Raw genomic sequence first — 14,469 nt, 5'->3', positions numbered from 1 at the left:
GGGATTATTGGGAGGAGAGTACTTGGTAAACTTTAATAGCTCTTTGTAAATGTGAACTTTTATTTTTATTATTATGTTTCTCAGTTCCCCAGGGAGTCCCATCCTCCCCTTCCCCCCAAGCTTGAAACAAATAGCATATAAGAAAGTAATAGATAAATTAATACTTACTTGAAAATTTAAAAGGATTGGGGGTAGAAGTATACTTACACTATCTGCTTAAAAATTTACAAAGAACTTTACATATATTTACGGTTTTGAATTATAGTAACTAAGTGATACTGAAGATGAAACTTGACTTGGAACTTTAAGTAACTTGTTTAGTGATACAGTGTCAGGGGCTGGATTTAAACCCAGATTTACAACATCTTTCTTAAAAGATCACATAACCAAACCTATGTGCGTTGTGACTTGTGGGAAGCTAGATGAGTTTTCCCCTTATCAATTTTTCTGAAAATTTGGAAATTGGAAAGCTTTGGAAAGATGAACAACTAAAATGGACAAAGGAAGAAATAAACAAAGAATCAGTTTTTCTTTTCCCTTTCTCTTTTCCCCACTTTTCCCCACTCTCACCATACATCTTTCTAATTCTAATTTCCTTTTGCAAAAGTAAACATGATCAAATTTTGAGACCTAAATTTTGGGGATTTAACACAAAAGTTCTAGTTTCCTAAATTTGGGATTGCTGAAGTCATTCCTAAAGCTAAAGTGTTGTTAATAGTCTATAATATTGCTATGTCCTTTAAAAATAACAGGTATAGATAGGAAAACCCTAGATAGGAAAGTTTGCGCAGAGACCGGGAGAGAAAGCAGCTGTGAAGTCTTTCTTAGGATGAGCAAATGCTAAAGTGATATTTAAATCTCTGCCAGTCACACCAAAGGGATCTTGAATTTAACCTTGAACTTTTGAACTTGTTGGGTTCCTCCTCCACCTCCCCATTTTATCTCTGTTATTTTAATCCTAATCTCTAACGTGGGGTGGATCAACTGTGCCAAGGCAGTTACCTTAATACGTTTTTTTAGCTTTTCTTAAAATGTTAACTGGTGGTGTAGTTTTGTACCTCATGGTGATGTTCCATAATAGTGTAGAATTACTTTTCAACTGATCAAATGCATTCTGCTCTTGGATCCCAAAGGATCAATAAACAAAGTGAAGTTAACAGATTAAAGGAGTTTGCCTGAGGGTGACACTACTATTTGTTTGAAAAATTAATGGATTCTGGGAATCCCAACCCCCTATCTCTCTTCTTCCTTCCATCCTTTCTTATTCTAAAGCTTTTCTGCTAGTTTTACCTAAATAACAAAAAAAAAAAAAAAAAAAAAAGAAAAAAAAAAAAGAAAAGAAAATTTGCTTTTTGCATCCTATTTGATAGAAAGCTAACATTTAGTGTGCTTTGGGGTTGTTGTTAAATGACAGGATGAGACATCTCATAAAATTATCTTCTATCATCCAATTATGTTCTGCTGTCCCTATGTTTCATTTTTAAAATGCCAAAATCAATTACAAGATAATTAAGTTTGAAATGCATACTTAAAAATTAGTAATTATATGATTAAGCTCTCTTTCCCCATTGGTATTATAAATGATTGATGGGAAAATAATTTTTTCCTACAAATGATCAATTTTGCTTTTGTTCCCTATATTTACTACATTCCTAGATTATTGCAATAGTCTACAAACTGATTTTTATAATAGAAGGAACCTATAGTCAAGTGAAGGTTCATTTTATGTACTGAAGAGAATTGGGGACTTTTATGGATGGCATTGAACCCTTAGCATCTATTGTGTAATCATTTTGTCAAGTAGTCATTCATTCAACAATCTTTTATTAAGCAAGACACTACAATCAATCTCTGACCTGAAGGAGCTTATAACCTATTTATTCATCCTACATTGCTACCAAATTAATCTTCTTAAAGCATTATTATGATCAGGTCATTTTCCTGCTCAGAAACTTCCAATGTGAACTATTGTCTATGAAATTCAAACTCCTTTGAATGTGAACTATTGTCTATAAAATTCAAACTCCTTTACAAGATCCTTCATGTAGGTAAAATTTTATCACCTCCATGTTCATTATGAACCCTTTTCATGTAGCTATATATTTTCTCACTGTTTCCCAAATATACTAAGTGATTTCCTGCTTCTGGGTCTTTACTGAATCTTGCCTAGAATGCCACCCCCTTCCCTGCCCCATCCTAGCCAATCTTGGCTTCATAAAGTCAATTCAATCTTATTCTTTTTTTAAAATCTCAGTTTGTCTCAGTTCCTTCTAAAAACTTCTCCAAACTGGATCATGCGGCTTAGAGATAAAACTTATTTACTTGATTTATTTGATAAGAAAAATGAGATCTAGGGAGAACAAATGAAATATTTAACTATATAAAGTAAAATTAGGATGTGAACTCAAGTTCTGACACCAAATGTAGTATTCTTTTCACTAGAACACACTGACTTCTTAGAATGATATTTCTATTTCTGATGAGAACATCATCCTACTTTCAAATCATTCAAGTTTCAGACCTCAGATCTTGCAGTCACCCCCTACTTTGTGCTCACATAGTCTCTCCTCTCCTTTAGTCCAGTCTTTTATCACCTCTCCCCTGGACTAATGCAATGGCCTCCTGAATGTTCTTACTATCTCCAAATTCTTCTTTGTCTAAAATATCCCCTAATATCTGTCACATTGTTATTTCTAAAACACAGGTCTGACCATGCCATACTCAAAACCCTTAGAGGCTTTTGCCTCTAGAATAAGATGCTTGACATTCACAATCCTTTACCTTTTCATTCCTGTTTTATATAATTCCCTTTCCTCAATCTCTGTGCTAGTCAGACTGCCCTTTTATTTGTTCCTAGGACACACTATCCCTGCCCTCTGACTCCTCACTTCCATGGCCATGTCTTGAATGAAATCCCTCTTCTTTCTCATAGGATAACTATGTTTCATCAAAGCCCATGTCTTCTTTGTGCAATTTTTTCTTATATCTCTACTCATTAACACTTTCTATCTCCTAAAATTGTTTTGTATAATTTTCCTATACTTTATATTTACTTATTTCTATTCATATTTAATTTTCCTTTTCCTGCCCTCCCTCTACCCCTTTTCCCCAAAAAGAGTATGTAAACTCCTTGAGGGCAAGGACTATCTTGCTTTTGTCTTTATATCCCTAGGACCCAGCATAAGGCATTGCCCATTCATGGTAGATGTTAATATTTGTTAAAATGGATTGAATTTTTAGTGTAGATACAGATTTCCACAAAGTATCATTACTAAGAGACAGTCATTTCTATAATTGATTATGGGACTTTATGAAGACTCAAAGAAGAAATGGTATAGTGGAAAGAGTACTAGATTTGTCGTTAATAAAAACTGAATTAATTTCTTGTATGACTCTGAGAAAATCACTTAATCTCTCTCAGACTTATGTTCTTCATCTATAAAATGAGGATAATAGTATTATTACCTACTTCTCAAAGTTGTTATGTAGCTACAATGAGAGAATATATATAAAATGGTTTGCAAACATTAAGGTACTATATTAATGTTAGTTGTTATTATTACTCATTGTCAGAAATGAATAAAGAAGGGCTCTCTATTAGTTACTTGCCTAGTCCTTTCAGGATTTTCTTTTCCCGTTTTTGTTCCTTGTTATTGAAAGGCTCCCTGACTGTAGATGTGGGGGCTTCTCCAGCAGCTATAGGTTCTTTTTCACTATCATCGTTTACTTCTTCATATTCCCCTTCCTCATGGTTGAATGGTTCTGTTTTCTCAGACTTCTCATCTCTCACACTGCTCTCTTTCCCCATTAGGCTGGAGGCAGACCCATAGGTCTTTATAATGTCTTCCAGCTGCCGATTGAGCTCTTCAGAAATATCACTTCCCATATTTTCAAGGGCAGATGTTTCTTCTTTGTCAGATATCTGAGACTTGGGCTCTGGATCCTGCTCAGATTGTTGGTTCAGGCCATTCTGAAGAGGTAGCAAGGAAGTGTTGTTCTCTGCTGAAGGGGGTGACTGCTGTTCAGCAGACAGCTCTGTATGCTGATTACTCTCCATGCTTGGTCTGGTACCTGGTGTCAAACATAATAACGTTTAATGTAATTCTCCCAATTGTGCATGAATGAGATAGAGCAATGTTGATTTTGAATGAATTTATCACACATATCCAAAACAGATGGCTATTATAGGCCTATTATCTAAATAAAACTCACATTCATAAATTTCTATTATAATTGGAATGGAAAGGATGTTTTTCAAAGCCATTTCTCCTTTTAAAGGCACTCTTATCAACACAGGATTTCTACCCTTCCTTTTCTTTCCCCATCCTCCCTTAACTTCTTCCTCTCCCCACTTTGGAGGCAGGGAGTAGAGAGGTAAATATTATGGAAGCATAATTACAATCTATTTTTCCTATGTTCCCATTGACATTTGACTCAGGGTGGATCAGCCTGAGCAGTTTTACTTTATCTAGTACATCATAGGGTCATGATTGGGGAGGAGAATAGCTCTGTAAATGACCCCTAAAATTATAAATATTTTTTCATATTGTATATATTTTATTAATATCACAGTTATAATTGGGGAAGATTTCTCAATTATAATGTTAAATATAAAAAACAAATTTGGAACTAAAATCCTAATTTATATGAGTCAGTCTTCTGCTTGACTATAATTTTAAAATGACCATTATTATATAATAACATTACATAATAAGTATAATATTTAGAAATAAAATCATAAAACCTAAGAGTTTTACCAATCAATACCAATCAAAATAGCCATCTGTGGTGTAGTAGAAAGAGCTCTAGGCAGGTCACCAAATCTAGTCCCAGCTTTAACACTAGCTGTATCACCTTGGACTAGTTACTAAGCAATGTTCTCTGAGCTTCAATTTCAATATATAAATTGAAGGAGTTGAACTAGACAATAATAATTGCTTATATAAAGTGTATTTTATCTGTAGGAAGCCCTTTCACAAAGAGTATTTCTTTTGTCTTCCTAAGATTCTTTATGACTCTAAAATTCTATGATCTAATTGATCTAACTAGCATGAAAAACAACAACATAATAACAACAATAATGATACGCTTTACCATATTTTGTTCCAGCATTAAAATTGAAAGAAGAGATGAAGCAAAAATTTTTATATGAAAATATTGCAGCTTTGGCTACTCAAGGGTATGTTAGAGTCAGTCTGTATAGCTTGCCAGAGCCAATTGTTAAATTTTAAGTGTGAACATTACATATTGGGAATGTATAAATGCTACAAATTAATGATTGATTTATTGTTTGGATGGTTTTTATACATAAGAAACTGATGGAGAAAATGTTAATAATACAGATCAACGGTAGAAGAGTGTTCATACTTTTCCCAGCAGAACCAATTGTCAAATGTTTACCAGGACATTCCTGCAAATGTAAACATTATAGTTTGATAATTTTCAAATTATAGCAGTGTTCTAAAATATAAAAACAAAAAATATAAAAAAGGACAATTTTTTTGTTTTAAATGCATCAAATAAATATTACTCCTGACTTTTGGAAGATTTTTTAGGAGGGGCAGCAGTTCCTTTTTCTCCCTTCCTTGCTCTCTATGTACACACAATTTGGGTAGGAGTCTTAAAGTACACAGGTGAATATGAAATGAGGGCAAGAAAGAACATTACGAATGATATACATTAGTAGAAGTATGGGAATGTGCTTTGAATATACCTGTTAAGAAGAGACAGTGGATTTAGAATCAATCAATAAATTTACTTACATGTCTAATATGTACCAGATACTGTACTAAGAACTAGCAATACAAAGAGGGACAAAAGACTCCTGCTCTCAAAGAGCTCACAATCTAATGGGGGAGGTAACATGCAAACAAACATGTATGAACAAGGTTTATGCAAGGTAAATAGGAAATAATTAACAGAGAAAAGGCATTAGAATTAAGAGGGGTTGAAAAAAGCTTCCTTTGAAAGATGAGATTTTAGTTGGGACTTAAAAGTAACATACGGAGTCAGTAGGCAGAATTGAGGAGGGAAAGTATTCTAGATATGGACAAAGAGAAAATGTCCAGAACTAATTGGTGAATTGTGTTGTTCCTGATACAGTCAGAAGATCAGTGTTACTAAGTCAAAGAGTATATTTCAGGGAGTAAGGTCTAAGAAGAATGGAAAAGTTGTAGGTAACTAGATTATGAAGAGCTTTGAATGCCAAACAGAAGATTTTGTATTTGATCCTGGAAGAGACAAGAAGCTACTGAGGTTTATGGAGATTAGGGACATTTGACATGGTCTGACTTACACTTTAGGAAAAATCACTTCAGTGGCTGAAGGGAGGATGGCTTGGAATAAAGAGAAATTTCTAGCAGGCAGACCCATAGAGTGGTAGTAGTATTAGAAAGAAAGAGTTTTTTTTTTCCCCAAGAGATGTTGAAAAGTTCAACTTGACAGAGACCTTGGCAACAGAGTGGATTTGGGGGGTAAGAGACACTGAGGAATGGAGAATGACTTCTAGTGGTCAGCCTGAGAGACTGGGAAGATAATGTTTCTCTCAGAGTAATAGGGAAGGTAGAAAAGAGATAGGTTTTAGTAGGAAAGATAATGGCTTTGGATATCTTTCAGATATCTACTGAATATGCAGTTTGAGATATTAAGTTCAGCTGAGGGTTGGAACAAGATTGGTAGATTTGAGTTTAATCAAAATAGAGATGGTATTTGGAATTATACAAATGAAGTGGCTAATATGTCCATAACTATTGACCCAGAAATTCCATTGCTAAATATATACCCCAAGGAATTCACTGACAAAAAGAAAAACTATATCTACTAAAATATTTATAATATAACTTTTTGTGGGAGAGACATGCTTAGAGAATATTAAAAAGTATTTGGAGGTTTCAGTGTGCTATAAACTCAATAAGAATCAATATGTGATATGGCATTCTTCAACTACCTTAGGAAAAACATAACTTCCAAAAATAAGGAACTGAGAGTCTCACTGTACTCTGCCTGGCCATCTGAAATACTGTTTAATTCTAGGTACCAGGATAATGAAGGGGTTAAAATCTATTTCATGAAATAATTAGTTGAAGAAACTGGGAGGTGCTCATCAATCATGTAATGACTTAACAAGTTGTCCTACATAATAATAAAATATTACTATGTTATAAGAAAAGAATAATATGATAAATATAGAGAAACAAGGAAAGATTACACGAACTGATAGAAAGGGAAATAAGCAGACTCAAGGAAATGTATATACATTTACTATGACAACATAAATGGAAAGAGCAACAAAATAGTTAAAAATGAATGTTATAAGAAGAATTCCTAGAGGTCTCTTCCTAATTCCTTTGCAGAGGTTATGGTTAGTTCTACAGATATGAAATACTGTATACAATGTCAGATGATTTTCAATGAATTGATTGGTTTTGTTTATTTTCTCTCTTCTTCCTTTTTTATTTCTTTTTTTTCCAATTCTGTCATAAAGAATGACTTTCTGAGGAACAGCTAGATGGCACAGTGGATAGAGCACCAGCTCTGAAGTGAGGAGGACCTGAGTTCAAATCTGGCCTCATATACTTGATACTTCCTAGCTGTGTGACCCTGGGCAAGTCATTTAACCCCAATTGTCTCAGGGGGGGAAAAATGATTTTCTAATGCAGAAGTGAGGGAGAGAAGAGAGAAAAGAGCAATAGGGGGAAATCTTGGCAATATAAAGAAATAAATTTACATATTGGATACAAATTTATATATACATATATAATATATATGTATGTGTGCATATGTACACATGTATACACATACATATATATATATATATATATATATATTTAAACAAAGGAACAGGTCATACCAGATGTTCTTTAGTTTCTTTTTTAAAACATGGTTACTAAGTTGATAGATAAGAGCAATGTTTTTAATATAGTTTATCTACCTTCCCCCTCTCCCCCACCCAAGGCAATTGGGATTAAGTGACTTGCCCGTGATCACATAACTAGGAAGTGTTAAGTGTCTGAGATTAGATTTGAACTGAGATCCTCAGGCCTTCAGGGTTGGTGCTCTCTCCACTGCACCACCTAGCTACCTCAAGTTTATTTACCTTTTAGCAAAACATTTGATAATATATTATTAATAATATTTGATACACTATTAATATTAATAATATATTACTTTTGTGGAGAAGATGGAGAGATGTAGACTATGCAATAATACAAATATATGTATTCAGAATAGGTTGAATGCTGGACTCCAAATGTGGTCATTAATGGTTCAATAACAAAATGATAGGTCTTTAGCTGTATACCTTAGAATATGTTTTTTGTTCTGTATTGTTTAACATTTTTATTAATGATTTGGATAAAAGCATAGATGGAATGTTTATTAATTTGCACATGATAAAATCTGGGAAGGATGGCTAACATTGGTTGACAGAGTCAAAGATAATGACAGGCTAGAACACTGGTCTGAGTCCATTAAGATAGAATGTAATGCACACCTGTCAGATTGGCTAAGATGACAGGAAAAAATAATGATGATTGTTGGAGGGGATGTGGGAAAACTGGGACATTGATGCATTGTTGGTGGAGTTGTGAATGAATCCAACCATTCTGGAGAGTACTTTGGAACTATGCTCAAAAAGTTATCAAACTGCATACCCTTTGATCCAGCAGTGTTACTACTGGGCTTATATCCCAAAGAGATCATAAAGAAGGGAAAGGGACCTGTACGTGCACGAATGTTTGTGGCAGCCCTCTTTGTAGTGGCTAGAAACTGGAAACTGAGTGGATACCCATCAGTTGGAGAATGGCTAAATAAATTGAGGTATATGAATATTATGGAATATTATTGTTCTGTAAGAAATGACCAACAGGATGATTTCAGAAAGGCCTGGAGAGACTTACATGAACTGATGCTGAGTGAAATGAGCAGGACCAGGAGATCATTATATATGTCAACAATAATACTATATGATGATCAATTCTGATGGACATGGGCCTCTTCAACAATGAGATGAATCAAATCAGTTCCAATAGAGCAGTAATGAATTGAACCAGCTACACTCAGGAAAAGAACTCTGGGAGATGACTATGAACCACTACATAGCATTCCCAATCCCTCTATTTTTGTCTGCCTGCATTTTTTATTTCCTTCACAAGCTAATTGTACAATATTTTAAAGTCCGATTCTTTTTGTACAGCAAAATAACGGTTTGGTCATGTATACTTATTGTGTATCTAATTTATATTTTAATATATTTAACATCTACTGGTCATCCTGCCATCTGGAGGAGGGGGTGGGGGGTAATAGGTGAAAAATTGGAACAAGAGGTTTGGCTATTGTTAATGCTGTAAAGTTACCCATGCATATAACCTGTAAATAAAAGGCTATTAAATAAAACAAACAAACAAAACAAAACAAACAAACAAAAAAAGATAGAATGTAATGGGGATAAGTGTGAAATCTTACATTTGGGCTCAGAAAAACAATTTCACAAGCATAAAATGGGAGTGACATGGTCACAAGCTAATGTTTAGCAACAGTTTAATATTTAACAACTACCTCTCTGTGAAATAAAAAAGTACATATGATGCATTTTTAAATTTAATCAGCATCAATAACATTTTCTCCATTACTTTTTTAATTCTAGATATTCAACAAAACCTATAAATCAAGTCCTGATTTGTAGCATTTGCTGACTTTTGTGATATAATTCTCATAGTGAGAACTTAACAACTAACTTATTTGGACTGGTTCAAGTAGGCTCCCACATGTCCTTGCATGGAAAATTATCAGTCTGAAAAATATTTGGATTAAATTTTTTTTTCTTGAGGCAATGGGGGTTAAGTGACTTGCCCAGGGTCACACAGCTAGGAAGTGTTAAATGTCTGAGGTTAAATTTGAATTCAGGTCATCCTGACTTCAGGGGTGGTGCCCCTATCCATGCTCCAATAAATTATTTTAATGTACTACAAGCTTGAACTTAATGTTCATAGATATCTTGGGTATAGATATGCAATGTGTATAAAACCAGACTCATCATCCTTTCCCTTCAATCTTCTCCCTTTCCTATTACCATGGAAGCCACCACTATCTTTCAATCTCCTAGGCTCAAAACCAAGGTGTCATCCTTAACTTTCTTAACATTCTCTTTCTGTCTCTGTCTTCCTTCTTCTCCCATCCCATATCCAATTTATGTTGAAGTCCTTTCAATTCTACCTTTGTAACATTCCCTCTTTAATACTGCCATTTCCCTATTAAAGGATATTATCACCTTACTCCAAGATTATTTTTAAAAAGCCTCTTTTTGATCCAGTCCATTCTCCATTCAGCAGCCAAATAAATGCTTCAAGTTCAGGACTGACCATTTCATTTGCTCTTCAATAAACTACAATGTCTCCTTATCATTTCCAGGGGATCCTCTGTTTGATATTCAGAATTCTTTCTAATCTGTCTCCTCGTCCCTTTACAATCTTCTTATACCTTCTATCCTATCATGCATTCTGCTGTTCAGTAACAATGTCCTCCTAGTTCCTAACTTCACCTCCTGATTGCATTTTCACAGGCAGAATTCTCTCCCTCTTAGTCTTAGTCTCAATTTTGCTTCCTCCAAGTCTCAATTAAAGTCTGATCTACAAGAGGCCTTTCCGGAGCCTTCTCGATGCTACTTCATTTCTTCTGTTGATATCCAGTTTATGTTGCATGTAGTTTATTGTATTAGCTGTTTGAATTTTATCTCCATGGTCTGTGAGTATCTTGAGAGGAGGGACTGTTTTTTTGGTTTCCATTTTTGTTTTTCTTTTGAGTTCCCAACAATTATTACAGTGCTTGACATATAATAGACCCTTAATAAACATTTGTTGACTTCAAAGACCAACCAGACCAACTTATACCTGAACAAGGAAGACCTCTATTAAATATCCCATGGATATCAAGACCTTTCTTGAAGATTACAAGTGATAATGATTTAACTCCCTTCCAAGGTACCCCAATTGATCCTGATCTCCTGTAGACTACCGTCTGATCACATCACAGTTTGTTTTGCAATCTAGAGAAAGACATGACCCTCCTTTATTCTATAGATGAAGGAAATTATCTCCATAGGGATAAAGTTACCTTAACCTACGATCTCAAAGGTAAATGAACAATAGAGCTACAATTTTATCACAAGTTATCTGACTCTATATCTGTGTCTCTTTCAACTATGCCATGATTCCTGCCCTTCAGGTGACTTAATTAAAGTTACAAGATAGTCTCAAAATACAACAGAAGACATGGAATTTGGATTGATCCGGGACCACTCATATACAAGGAAGGTCCATTGCCGAATTACAGTGTGGATCATAGTTGTAGCACTGATCCTTAGATAATAAAAATACATTTCTGCACTGAACAGCCTTCACAAAATCCTATTGTAATGACTCATTGTGATGTGTAAATGATCCTGGTTTCTGAAGTCCATGCCAGTAGAACTCACACTGTGGCAAGTTCAAGCAGGTCAGAAAAGTTTGAAGTATATAAATCAGGTAATAGATGGAGTTTCTTTAAAGAGGGCTATCCAAGCTAGGTTTGGAGAGGTATAAAACTAGTAAATAGACTGGTCACTTAATTATTCATTCTTTGGCTATGGCAACCTATGAAAGAAAGACAAAAACAAAATAGCCTTGGGCTTATGGGGGCCCCTTCTGCTTTTGCACAGATGATGCATCATTTTACATATAATTACAACATTTTACATATAATTTCCATCCAGTGACTAAGTGACCATTCATTAATATCAATTCTGATATTCTTACTATAAACACAATCAAAGAAGGGAATTTCAACCAATAGAAGGTTAAGTCACAGGTTCTCTTTGGAGAACCAAATAAAAGAGTTAGTGAAATTGCTTTTATTGAGAACTAATGATAACAAGAAACATAATTTCAAGAAACATTTTTTCATCTTGTATTATAGATATGTTTACTAAAATCAAGAAAATAATTTCAATTTATATACTTATGCAGAGGATGAAGAAATAGGGAAATTCTATGAAAAATTTGATGAAGCCCTTCTGACTTAAATCTACATACTTTGATGAGGAAATGTGACATAATATGTAGAGAACTGGTCTCGTAGATCAGAAGATTTGCTTTAAAAACCTATTAGATTCTGGGCAAGTCACTTAAATTCTTACTGAATACAGATAACCCTCTAAGACTATAAGTTGCAAAAGGGGTACAGATCTGCATTGATAAGAGTTTCTTCTTTGGGAATTTCCTACACCAATATAATCATATATACAGTCAAACAAACAAATTTTAATGCTTAGTGACCTTAGAGCAAAGGTGAGACTAGGTAAGGAGAATGAAAAACATATTATAGGATATGGAGCACATATAAGAAAAGCCAGAAATGTTTTTGCTACACAAAAATTTTATGCCTATTGTGAATACTTTCTTTTAGAAAATTTTTGGAATGTCTTAGACACGGTGAATATGTAATAACATCACAAAAAATGAAATTTGCTATATGATAACAGAAAGAAATTCATCATTATTGACATAGAATTAATTTTTTAAAAAAGACTGCATATGCCTCTTTTACTCAGGCTGAAAATGCAGTAGGTATTCATAGGCTTGTTTGGAACAAAAGCTTTAACTTATGTTTTTTGTGATCTGGGCCCATTTGCTCTTTTTTAGAAAGTCTGGTGGTCCTCTGTTCCTTGGGGAATCACCATATTTTTGTTAGACCTAGTGAGGACACTTGACTGGATTTACCTTTTAGAACTCTTGAATACAAGCAATTTGCCAACCTCAACCTCCTAAGCAGCAGAGATCACTGAATACACATTGTACTTAGCTATAGAATTCTTCCTTTAAAACACTGGCTGTTTATAGTAAGAACACTTATTTGTTAGAGCAAAGATTAAAATTAATATAGATATAGACAGAATAAAAGAATAAAAATGATAAAAAGATGTTATATATAATTAAAACAAAAAAATCTATTTAATCAAGATATTGATCATGAAAATGGAATAGGATTGGAAGAAATTAAATTATAAGTTCCTTGAGGGCAGAGACTATCTTTTTCCTTTTTTTATATCTTCAGCACTTAGCATAGAGTCTGACATATAGTATGTACTTCATAAATTTTTAATTGATTGAAAGGACATAGGTTGATTACAATAATTTAGCACTGAAATTTAACTAATATAGATCAACTGTTATAATATGAAGGTCAAAAGTGTCTAAAAAGCATCTTAGTCAGAAACACTTGACTTAACTACAAGTGGAGATCAATGATAGCCATAAGTAACACCTCTTTAGAATACAAATTTAGTAACAAGATCTTATATAATAGAATAATGTAAAATAATGAACAGCATTATCTCAACACAGAAAGAGGCAGTGGAGCTATAAAGCTACTTTAAAGAAACCTCATAGAGAAACACAATTAAATAAAACCCTTCCAATAGAGCAAACTGTATGGAGGACAACTAATATTTTACAAAATGGAAAAGATCTGCAAAGATTTGCATACTGTGAATAGAACTTTTTTCATCACTTAGGATAATAGAGTCACCACATCTGGACTCTAATATCACAATCTTGGATATGCTTATAAAGGAGATAGAAAAGGTATTAAAGAGACCAAAGACAGAAAAACTGAGTAGGTTAGAGCAAGTATATGTGGCTTGCTTTGGATTGACCAACAGATCTCTGTTGGAGGGGGCAAAATTATGGGAACATGTTTGAGTTACAAAATATTTGAGAGAGGAGAAAGTACCAAAGGTAAGGGGGGAAAATTCTCCAAACTTATCGATGCCCCACCACTAACCAAAGTGAGCACGAGAACATCCACAACTATAAGCCTGTGTGGTTACTTGCCCATCCCTCTAAAAATTTTGAGAGAATCATCTGCAAGGGCATTTTTGATGAAACAGAGAACAAGAAAGCTATTATAAGAAATAGTCTACAGTAGAACACATCTACAATAATAACAAACATCAGCTGAGGTATAAAACAATGAATTGTACATTCTCCAATGGTAGTCACCCCTGTGATGGCAGAGACTGAACAAAGACCTCTATGAAAAGGGATTCTTTGTGAATAATATGATCTTTAAGATACTCCTTTTTTGCAGATGATATTATGATGATTTCATCAAATCTTCTAACATTGTAGAGACTGCTCGAGGGAATCTGTAATCATGCAAAAGAATGTGGCCTATTATCAGTGCAGGAAAAGACAAATGAAGGAAGAAAGATTATTGTACAGATTTCAACATGCATTTGGATGGATATCTTATAGAATTTATCCAACTGTGTGTTTGTGTATGTGTTTATGCATATATTTAGAGAAAAAAATCAAAGATAAAGAGAGACACACAGAGACTCAGTGACACACAGAGAGACACAGAGACACAGAGAGAGATACACAGACACACAGACACACACACACACACACACACAGAAGAGAGAGAGAAAATCTT

At 34.1% G+C, this 14,469-nt stretch overlaps 1 protein-coding gene across 1 annotated transcript in view; it reads right to left on the bottom strand.

Annotated features, from left to right (window-relative positions):
- TXLNB (taxilin beta) overlaps positions 1–14,469 on the bottom strand; it is a 63,819-nt gene that overhangs the window by 45,957 nt on the left and 3,393 nt on the right. Inside the window, exon 2 of the mRNA XM_003769504.3 lies at positions 3,610–4,071. Coding sequence (XP_003769552.2) covers positions 3,610–4,057 — 448 coding nt within the window. The 5' untranslated portion in view covers positions 4,058–4,071. The remainder of the gene's footprint in view (positions 1–3,609; positions 4,072–14,469) is intronic.

Source organism: Sarcophilus harrisii, chromosome 4, assembly GCF_902635505.1.
Source record: "Sarcophilus harrisii chromosome 4, mSarHar1.11, whole genome shotgun sequence".
Classification (NCBI taxonomy): Eukaryota; Metazoa; Chordata; class Mammalia; order Dasyuromorphia; family Dasyuridae; genus Sarcophilus; species Sarcophilus harrisii.
This window is presented reverse-complemented; position numbering and strand designations above follow the sequence as displayed.